The sequence below is a fragment of the Juglans regia genome, chromosome 6 (genome assembly GCF_001411555.2).
Source record: "Juglans regia cultivar Chandler chromosome 6, Walnut 2.0, whole genome shotgun sequence".
Classification (NCBI taxonomy): Eukaryota; Viridiplantae; Streptophyta; class Magnoliopsida; order Fagales; family Juglandaceae; genus Juglans; species Juglans regia.
This window is the reverse complement of record NC_049906.1, coordinates 18,255,259-18,267,103: the sequence shown is the minus strand read 5'-3', so window position 1 is coordinate 18,267,103 and position 11,845 is coordinate 18,255,259. Positions and strand designations below refer to the sequence as shown.

The 11,845-nt window shown below is 37.3% G+C and overlaps 1 protein-coding gene across 1 annotated transcript; it reads right to left on the bottom strand.

Annotated features, from left to right (window-relative positions):
* Nucleotides 1-356: 356 nt before the first annotated feature.
* LOC109015758 lies at nt 357-4,445 on the bottom strand. The gene is made up of 4 exons (XM_018998215.2): nt 3,047-4,445; nt 2,245-2,816; nt 1,318-2,160; nt 357-1,229 (listed from the first exon to the last, which is right to left on the bottom strand). The coding sequence occupies exons 1-4, from the start codon at nt 4,443-4,445 to the stop codon at nt 357-359; spliced, it is 3,687 nt and encodes a 1,228-aa protein (XP_018853760.2).
* Between the last annotated feature and the right edge of the window lie 7,400 nt (nt 4,446-11,845).

The window sequence follows — 11,845 nt, the reverse complement described above, 5'->3', positions numbered from 1 at the left end:
CCATCCAAGTTGCCCATCCAAACCAAGAAATCAGCCCCCTCTCTTATACCGCTAATCCTCGAGATAATGCTTTCTGTTAACTCTTGGCCCACGAGCTGTACTAGCATATCCACATCCCAGATGTTGTTAACCATGCAATGCTTAACCAACAGATTCGGTTGGTTTACAATGCTCTGTTGAGCACATATAGGACCCGACTCCAACCATTTATCCCTCCAAAAAGAGACATTGCCATCTTTTACAATCCATCTAGAATTCTGAATCACCACAGGAATTGCCCCCATGACCATCTTCTAGAAACGAGAACCCTTAGACGGACTCACCATCGAAATGTGTTGATTCTTAACATACTTCGACTAGAAAAACCTTGTCCACAAAGAATTAGCAGTCAATAACTTCCAAGCAAACTTAAAGTGCAGAGCATTTTGTATATCAAATAGACTCCTCAATCCTACTCCCTCCTCATCAATCGGCTTGCAAAGGATGTCCCACTTTATCCATTTCCTCTTTGATTTTCCATTCACCGATCCCCAAAAAAAAGAGCTAAACATCTTATGCAAAGATAACAAAACTGCTTTCGGGACTTGTAGAACAGCCAACAGATGAACAGGCATACTTACAATAACATGTTTTAAAAGAATTAACCGAGCACCAGAGGACAGAAGCTTGACCTTCCATCCCTCTATTTTCCGGCGTATACACTGAACTAACTCCTCCACATAAATCCCCTTCATCCTCCCGGAAATAATTGGCACCCCTAAGTATTTAACTGGAAACTTACCTTCAGAGAAACCAGTAAGCAGCAGCAGTTCATGACGACGAGTGGCTGAAATTGTTTTAGAGAAAAAAATTGATGACTTTCTCTCGTTCACCCGCTGCCCCGACCACTGAGCGTAAAGGCTAAGAGTGTTCTTAATCTCCTTAACCGACTTCTTGCTCCCATTCGCAAATATCATCATATCATCCGCGTAAAGAAGATGTGTTATGAAGGGGCCCCTTCGCGGATGACTATAGAAACCAATCTTGTCTTCCTCAAACTTTTGCTTTAAAAGTCGAGAAAAAATCTCCTCCACAAGAATGAATAAATAAGGTGAGAGAGGATCCCCTTGGCGAAGGCCCCTACCACTTTTAAAAAAGCCTTTAGCAGTACCATTCATGATTACAGAATACCAAGGAGTAGTGACACATTGTGACAATAGGTTTACAAACTTCAACCGAAAAACCGAACCCTTGCAACACATGAAATAAAAAATTCCAATCAATAGTATCATAAGCCTTAGCTATGTCGATTTTCACCATAATATTCCCTCCTCTAACTGACTTGTTTAGATCATGAGCGAGCTCTTGAGTGAGGCTGATATTATCAAAAATACTGCGTCTGGGAAGGAATGCACCTTGCTCCAATGAGACAATACGACTCAAAACTGAATTCAATCGAGCTACCAGAATTTTTGAGCAGATTTTGTAGACAACGGAACAAAGGCTGATTGGCCTAAATTGATCGAAGGATGTAGGACTTAAAACTTTTGGAATCAGTACAATAAAGGAGGAAGTATAAAACCTGGGCATAGGGGAACCCCTGAAGAAATCCCATATCGCCTCCATCAAGTCAGCTTTCACCAATGACCAACAGTGCTGAAAGAAGCCAGATCCAAAACTGTCGGGACCTGGGCTACTAGCCGTTGGGATAGAGAACAAAGCGTCCTTGATCTCCTTCTCAGAAGGGATGCAACACATGAGATGATTCTCCTCACCCACCACGTCCGCTTGAATTAATGTCGACAAATCAGGAAGAACTCTGCTAGGATGGCTTTGAAGTAATTCCTGAAAGTACACCACTGCAGCATCATGTATATCTTCCGGAGAAGATAAAACACGTCCATCACTCAACTGCATTTCCGTTACCGTTCTCGCCCTCCTAACCTGCATTGCCTTGAAAAATGAAGAGTTAATCTCACCATGATCCATCCAGTTATTTTTAACCTGCTGTGCAATGCGAATTTCCTCCCTCTTTTGCCGAACAGAGAGCTCAAGTCTAGCTGCCAAGACATCATTTTCAACATCCTCAGAAAATCCTTCCTGAAGACTTGCTTCCCCTTCCTCAACTTGTGCCTCCAGACGTTTGATATGCGCCCCCGTCCATCCAAATACCTCCTTATTCTAATTACGCAGCACTACTTTAAGCCTTTTTAATTTTGAAGCAAGCTTCCATAATCCCGAACCTCTTGTATTCTCCTGCCAAACAGAGGACACACACCTCCAAAAATCTTCATGCAAGGTCCACATCTGTTGGAACTTGAAAGAGCTCGGGCCATATCGCAAAACAGGATCCGCCAGACCAAGAAGCATTGGAGTGTGATCAGATGAATGACGAGCCAAGTACTTAAGAGAAACCGATGGAAATAGCTCCAGACAGCGTACGTTACAGAGTGCTCTGTCCAATCTAGCCCAACTACGCGCCATCCCGCTCTGTCCATTGCACCATGAGAGCTTATTTCCACTTGAAGGAATCTCCATCAGACCCCCCGCATCAATGAAGTTGCAAAATTCCTCCATTGCACACGGCAACCTTGGGCAACCTCCTCGCCTCTCGCCATCTTCACGAATCACATTAAAATCCCCGATAACGATCCATGGCAAACTCAAAGAACAGAACTGAAGAAGCTCGGCCCAAAGATTCCGTCTCTCCAAGTATCTACACTTCGCATAAACAAACGACACTACCACAGAAGAATTTAATAACAAGGAGATCTGTTGATTGGATACTCCCAGCACATCCACCTGTATCTCTGCATCCCAGAAAACCCATAATTTGCCTGCTTGCGCATCATTAGAAAAACACTCATCAAAACTAAGTAACTTTTGCCAACTTGCCAGGTGATTATCCTTGCGAAACGGCTCTGCCAAGACTAATAACTTTGGTTTATGAGACTTCAATAGCATTCGAAGTCTTTTTTTCGAGGTACCAAGTCCTCGAGCATTCCAGAACAAGATCGTGTTAATCATAAATTCAAACGGGAGGGCCTGCTAGGAGCCCGGGACAAACTTCGTCTTGTCCTTCCTCTGTGTCCTTCCTTGACTGTAATCTCTGAGTCCGAATGATCATCCTTCTCCTTCCCTAGGTGCGGAAGCGCCCCCTCATCATCCGACACAGAAACATTTTCCTTGCCCCTTACACAGGCTACTGCCTGCAGACCATCCTCCACCAACTCTCCTTCTTCAGTAATAGGCTGTTCAAATAAATCCACAACCTCCGTACCACACCCCACGCTAGCCCCTAAAGGCGACGCCAAAAATGTACCAACGTTCTCTACTTGTGCACAAACAACCTCGGATACCTCCAAAATTCCTTTATTCTGGGCCCCACTATTCTCCCCATGCAACAAAATTCTATCCGCGGACGTACTCAAAACCCTTGCATTGTTCTCACCGTGCACTACGTGCACTGCTTGCACTGCTAACGCGTCGTCAGCCTTTGTTTCATATCCTGACACCATCACCTCCTCCCCCTGATCAACGACGGTCTCCAGCTCATTTAGGTCATCGGACGAGTGCACTGGTGTGTCTGGCTTTCCATCCAATTTGCCATCACCGGCCAACTCATTGTCTGTTGGAGGGTTAGATGATTTTGCAGCCCAAACACAGGCTGACTTAACCCCCGTTTTCTTTCTCTTATCCTTCCCCTCCGGTTGTGATGCTCTGCAAGTAATTAGATTATGCCCTTGCACTTTACAGTGCAAACAAAAAGCAGGCAAGGTCTCGTATAGAACCTCCTGGAAAATGCTCTTCGGATTCTTAGGCGTTCCAATCCAAAAGGACTTAATCGGCTCCTGAGCAATATTCATCAATACGCAGACCCTTGCACCATCAGTCCTCGTAGCACATCTTGTTGCGTTATCTCTTCTCAAATACATTCCAATGTTATCTCTTCTCAAATACATTCCAATCGGCGCCGTTATGCTCTTAAGAAATGCTTCATGATAATAGTTTGGTGGCAGACCAGGAAGCATTAACCATACCGGGACTAAAGCCGGTTCCGATTCCTCAGTAAACTCTGTCGTCCATTGGAATAAACGATAAGTAACACCATCCACGTCACAGCTCTCTCTAGAGAAAGGTTTAAGAAAGTCCTCCTCAATAGAGAACCGAACAAAAACATTCCGAGGCCTTCTCATTGCAGACACCATTGGCTGGACAGACAAGCCCCACCGCTCATGAATAAACACACGAATTCTATCCAGTGATGGTCTTTGTCTAATACACTTCAAAACAATAGCAAACCTAAACGGCTCAGCAGATTTTTCCACTTCCTCCTTCGAAAACTGAACATAAACTTCTCCGTCTAACATTTTCGGCTTCCTAAAAGGAGCAGACACCTCAGGAATGCCCTGAGGAGACTTCGAAACCAGCTCTGCAATAGACCTCACCCTCCCTGCCGACGTCATGTCGGCAGTCAGCTTATACCAAGCCCCTCCGACAGCCCTCTACCAAGCCCCTCCGTCAGCCCTTTACCAAGCCTCTCCGTCAGCTCTCTCTCTCTCTCTCAATAGTACCTAGTATTTTTTTTTATAGTTGATGACCTCTTCTGATGTGATATGTTTCTCATCAAAAACCCATTGATTTCTTCTATACCAGCATGCCCAAACAATCATAAACAATTTCTCTAACTCATCTTTACAGCAACTACCTTGTATTTGAGAAACCATCTCCCTAAAATCTCCATTTTGTCTTGCTGATCTAAGTTGAGGAAACTGCTTGCTCCACATTTCTGTAACTAGTTGATAGTGACAAAGGGCATGTGTTGTGCTTTCTATATTTGAAGAACAAAGTTGACATGTTGCATCTTCAACTACTTTCCTTCTTTTCAAATTGCTTATTGCTGGAAGAGCCTCAATGCATGCCCTCCAAACAAATACCTTAACTTTATGAGGAACCATCATATTCCAGATATCCTTCCATAGTTTCTTATTTGCACTGCTAGTAGAGCACTCCCCTTCTGCTGGTTTTGAATTCAACCTTCTAAACATTTTATAAGCACTTCTCACACTAAAACACCCATTCCTCTCAATATCCCATATTAATTTATCTTCATGGTTTTCTGCACTGAGAATGATTTTCAAAACTGCATCAACAGGTTCAGGGGCAATAATCTTCTTACTTTTTGCACATCCCACCAACAAGTATTCTGATCTATCATATCCTCCTCCTTCTTGTTATTTCCTCTGGTTACCTCTCCCATCTATTGTAGATTTTTGAAACCAGGGATCCAATGATCTTCCCACAATCTAATAATCCTCCCATTCTCAACCCTCCACCTGCAGGCTTGAAGAAGTTTGTCTTTCTCTCCATATTCCTCTCCACACATAAGATGGGTTATGTCCAAGATTTGATGATTGAAAATTTGCTTTCGAAAAGTATCTGGCCTTGAACATTTTATGAAGTAGGCTATTCTCATTCTGCATTATTCTCCACCATTGTTTTGCAAGCAAAGCATCATTAAAAAGTCTCAAATCTTTGAATCCCATGCCCCCATCACCTTTAGTCTCACACATCCTCTTCCAACTCACCTAATGTATTTTCTTCTCTTCCTTTCTCTGGCCCCACCAAAACTTGGCCATCATCTGTTCAAGTTCATAGCAAAGAGAATTGGGCAATTTAAAACAAGTCATAGCATATGTTGGAATAGCTAATGCAACTACCTTGATTAAAATTTCTTTGCCCCTTGAGATAAAAACTTTTCCTTTCATTGTTGCAGTTTTGATCAAACTTTGTGCTTAATGTTTGAGAAGGCCCTCTTCTGATCTTTCCCAACCATAGGTGGTAGGACTAAGTACCTGTCATAATTCTGAAAAACTTGAATTCTCCAAAATGAGAGCAATTGTTGCGTTGCTGAAGAGACATTCTTACTAAAGACCAATGAGGTCTTTTCTCAATTGATTTTTTGTCCTAATGCCCTCTCATAAACTCCAAGGATTCTTTGTACCTCCATGTTCTCTTGAATAAATGTCTTACAGAAAAGGACACTATCATATGCAAACAACAGATGATTCAGCACAGGGACCCCTTTACAAACTCTTACTCCACTAATCTGTTTCCTTGTACCAACTTGATTCAAAAGAGAAATAAGGCCCTCAATCCCCAGAAAAAACAAATAGGGAGATAAAGGGTCTCCCTATCTTATCCCTTGAGAAGGATGAATAGGACCAACTAGTTCACGATTGATGAGGATGGAGAAAGTAACAGATTTAACACAAAGCATGAAAAACTGAATCCATTTGTTTACAAACCCGATATGTAGCATAATTGCCTCCAAGTATTGCCATTCGAGCCTATCATAGGCTTTGCTCATGTCCAACTTAAGAGACATGAATCCTTCTTTACCATTCCTTTTCCTTCTTAAAAAAATCAATCATTTCATAAGCTACCAGTATATTATCATAACTGACTCTACCTGGTATATTATCATTTCATTTCATGTATCCTCTCATGCCTATAAAAGGGAGTATTGATGAGCATTTGTTGTAGACACACCAACGAAGTTGAGAGAAATAATATTAAGTTCCTGAAAAAATAGTTTCATATATTGTGGCCTTTCAATTCTCTAATTACTTATCTTTAATTTTATAGCACGAGAGTCTAGCCAATTATCATGTCTTTTGATCTTTGATGTTGAAAGCTATCTGTGAGATTTTCTCTAATCAATGTAAGGATGTTTGGGGAATGAGATGAGATGAGAATTTTGTGAATAATAGTGAAATGGTTTATGAATAGTAATGAGATTGTTTGAGTTTATTAGGTTTTGGAAATATGGGAGAGAAAAAGTTGAATAAAAAATATTATAAAGTTAAAATATTGTTAGAATATTATTTTTAATATTATTTTTATATTGAGATTTGAAAAAATTGAAATATTTTTTGTTTTCAATTTTTTATCTTTTATTTGAAAGTTTAGGAAAGTTGTAATGATTAATTTGAAAGTATTTGTATTTAAATGATGTTTGAAAAAGAAATGAGATAGAATGAGATGAGATAAGAAATATAGAAACTTTTTCCAAATATTTATATATGTTTGGGTTATGAGATGAGACACAAAATTCTCATCTCATCTCATATCATCATTACAACTTTCCAAAACTCCCACACAAAATATAATAAACAATTCAATTTTTTCAAATCCTAAAACAATAATAATATTTAAAAATAATATTTTATACTTTCATCTAAAAAAAAAAAATTATCATCTCAATCCCCAAACTAAGTTCGTTTTTGTAACGTCACTCTCTAATCATTATGTCAGCATCATGTGCTTATAAATATAGATATCTATTGTGAATTATGTTATAACATATGTTCCACGCTCTTTGAAGCAAAATATTATATAATTCACATGACTTCATAGAGTTTATGAGTTTTGTATATATTCTTTTCTTAATTTCATAATACCTACTTATTTGATTTTTAATATATTTGTTATAGATAATGTCAAATCTTACAAAATTAGAATTTGTTACTCTTGAAGTTTCTAGCAACAATTAATTATCTTGGATTTTGGATCATGAAATCCATCTTGATGCAATGAACCTTGGAAATACTATCCAAGAAGAGAATGATACGTTCCAGTAAGATTGCGCCAAAGCAATGATTTTTCTTCGCAATCATTTACATGAAAAATTGAAAATTGAGTACCTCACTATAAAAAAAAATCTCTTGATTATATGGAATAGTCTAAGGCAGAGATACGAGCACCATAAGACCATAATCTTGCCAAAAGCTTGCTATGATCGGATGCACCTGAGGTTGCATGATTTTAAAACAGTGAAATAAGCTTACAATTGACATTATGTGGAGAGAAAATTACTTATGAGGATATATTAGAAAATACATATACCACATTTCATGCTTCAAATGTGCTCCTGCAACAACATTATCAAGAATGCAAGTTCATAAAATATTTTTAACTATTATTTTGTTTATTAGTGGCTGAACAGAATAATGAGCTTTTAATGAAAATTCATCAATCTTGTTCAACCGGTTCTACTTTATTCCTTGAAGCAAATGGAACCTCTTTTTATAATCTTAAAGGAAATTGTGGACGTGAACATGGTAGGAAAAGCTATAAAAATTAAGGATATTATACTTAAAATTATTCAAAAAGGAACTCAATATACCATCGGAAGTGGAACCACATGGAGACAAAAAATGATGAAAATAAAAGCTTACAGAATAAGCCTGTGAAAACTTTGAGGATAAATATTATAGATGTGGTATGAGTGGGCATTGGTCACATACCTATTGTACCCCAAAATATTTAATAGACCTATAGCATGCCTATATCGAAGAAAGGGAAAAGGGAGTCGAAATGAATTTTGCCGATTACAATAATCCAATATATCCAACTTATACCTCAAATAGAATGGATGTCACCCACTGGATCTTTCATTTCTTTGGGAACCCAAACAAAAAAATATATATATATTTTTATTGGTGATGATTATGGTTACAAAAATTAATTTTTTTTCTTGTAATCACATTATATTTCAGTTATTATCTTCAACTATATTTTTTAATTTTATTTTAAATTAATGAAGTTTTATATATGTTTTACTTTTACAAGTAAACATGGATTTTACTGACGAATTAATCAATTTGAAGAAAATTGATGGAAACATATGTCTCGCAAACAGTTGTACCACACAAACAATTCTTAAAGATAAAAAATATTTTCAATGTTTAACATTGAATAGAGCTAATGTCAATACCATATCCAGTTTTTCGAACCTAATTAAAGGCTCTGGAAGAGCAAATATAGTGTTACCAGAATGAACAAAATTTTGTATTAGCGATACTTTGTATTCTTCAAATCTAGAAGAAATTTATGAAGTTTCAAAGATATACATCGTAATGTTATCATGTTGAACCATCAATGAAGGCAGTAATGAACATCTTTATATTACTTCTATGATTTCGAGCTAAAAACTCATGTTAGAAAAACTGTCAGCTTTCTTTTCTGAGATCAATTATGATGCATCGAATAATTGAAAATTCACATAGACATCCTCTAAAAAATCAGAAGATTCTTTTACCAAGTGATTATCCATTTGCATCATGTTCTCAGGGTAAACTAATTATCAGACCATCATCTTTTAAGTAGGGCTGTGCATCCGGATCCAAATCCGGATACCTGGGACGATCCGAATTCGCATCCTGATTTTTAAAAACGGGCTGATATCCACTCGGGTAAACCGAATTGAAACCCGGGCAAATATCTGGGTTTGGACCAGGATATCCAGTTTCAAACAGGAAAATCCGGATTTTGTACTTTTTTTTTTGAGTTTTTTTTTTAGAAAAAAATGTTTTTACCACTTTTACAAAGCTTTTTTTTTTTTCAAAAAAAAAATCTCTTTAACACTTTTTAAAAGCTTTTTCATCCAAATTTGTACCAGTATATCCGGATTTTACACCATTTTTTTTTTGTTTTTTTTAAATAAATATGTTTTTAACACTTTTAAAACCCTTTTTTTTTTAAAAGCTTGTTAACACTTTTTAAAAGGCTTTTTTACAGGCCTTTATGTTTATTATTTTTTCTAGTGAATTTTTTTAAACTTTTTTTAAACTTTTTTTTTTTATTACCCATTCAAATTTTTATAAAACAAAATAGATAATAATAGACATCAACATACACAATACATTATATTGTGGTTTACAAGGAACCAATAGTGAAAAAATTAAAAGCAGCAACAAAGAATTGTGGAAGAACATTTGAAGTCGATCCGCCATCCTCTTCATTGTGAGTTGTGGGAAACAAAGAAATGGAAATCAAGAAATTAGTAAAAAAATCATATCCCAACTGATATGCCTATAATATTAGAGAAAAAAAATGAGATAGTGAGAAAGCATAATGAGATAATCCACCATTGTCTTCTCTAAAGTTCATCTCAGAGAAACAAAAAGAGAAATAATGGTGTGAAGAAATGTAGTTCATAGTTTGAGTCATGTGGACAATTTTCTCATGAACTTCACACAAAATAATCATCTCAGCAGGTAATGAAGTTCACTTCTTGAGAAAGGAAAGGAGAAAAGACAGATACCTGAATGAGACTAGAGATCAAGTGAGGCCTATTAAACTAGCATATGCGTTGGGATTTCTTATCAGATTTCTCCAGACCCAGATCCAAACCAAAAGGAAGGAAAAAAAAGTTTAATGTACGCGGTGGAGAAATAGAGAACTTCAGATTCTTGACAATAAACTAGAGATTAGGAAAAAATAAATAAAACCCAGATCCAAACCAAAACGGAAGGGAAAAAAAGTTTGATGGACGTAGTCCCAACATCTAGAGATAAAATAAAAAATAGAAAAATACCCCAAACACAGATCCAAACCAAAAGATTATAGAGAAATAGAAAGGACAGAACAAACAACCAAGAACAGATTCAAATCATTCACTATCAGCTATCTAAACGAGTCCGATATGCAAGAGATCTACGAGAACTTCAAAACCAAGACAGAAACATTTTGCACAAACCAAATCTATACAATGAAATTTCAAAAACCCCATAAAACGTTCAAATCTAAAATGACAACCAAGATTCACAAACCAAAAGGTTATAAAGTCAAATAAAAATCAAAACCCATATCTAATCTATCCATATATACATTTAAAAAGTGAGAAATGCTCACATGGATATGGACTCAAATAAAAACGTAAACCCAGATCTAATCTATCCATATCTACATCTAAAACGTGAAAGAGCTCAAATGGATATGAAGTCAAACAAAAATGTAAACCCAGATATGGGAGAAGTTGCATTGTGAGAGAGTGAGTAACCAAATTCCATGGCATTTGAAACCCATTTGTCCCAAGTTTTCTTAGTAACCAAACATGAACGAACTAAATTGAGAGAGAGCGAGAGAGAGGGAGAGAGAGAGAGAGAGAGAGAGAGAGGGAAACCTTGTGAATCTTATTTTGTAGTCTTTCGCAGAGACGATGGTGAGAGAGCGAAGCCTTTGAGTGAGGGCAGCGATTATGTAGAGCATTTGAGGAAGAATCGAGCCATGGACCCTGCTACTCACTGAAGGCGATAGATCTTCTTTAGGGATGCTAAGGTTTCGGGGGTGTGTGAAAGAGAGAGAGAGAGAGAGAGAGAGAGAGAGAGAGAGAGAGAGTCTCAGTATCATAATCTAAGAGCCGTTTATGTTTAAAAGAAAAGCATCTGGTTACGGATATTCGGTTTAAAAACTAGATTTGTAACAGGATCTGGGCGAGTATTTGATTTTTCTACTTGCCCGGGTTCATTCCAGGTAGGTATGGCGGATACCTGCCTGGATTGACACGAATTTCCGGGTTTCGGACCGGACTGGAAAAAATCTAGCCCGGTTCTACACCCTTACTTCTAAGGTAGTAATTGAATCCCTGTTATTTCTAGAAAGAATTCATGAGGACATATGTGGGCCAATAAATCCACCATGTGAACCATTTAGATATTTTATGATCTTAATAGATGCATCAAGTAGGTGGTCACATGTTTGTCTATCTTTACTTTTAATGTTGCATTTGCTAGACTTCTTGCACAAATAATTAAATTATGAGCTCAATTTTCTTATTATTCAGTCAAATCTATCAAGATTGAATAGTGCAGAAGAATTTACATTCCAATTCTTTGATGATTATTTCATGTTAATAGGAATTCATATTGAACATTCAGTTGCCAATGTGCATACTCAAAATGGTTTGGCAGAATTGTATATTAAACGACTACAATTAATTGCTAGACATTTGCTTATGAGAACAAAACTATCAATTTTTGCGTGGGGACATGCAATTTTATATTCTACATCATTAGTTCGG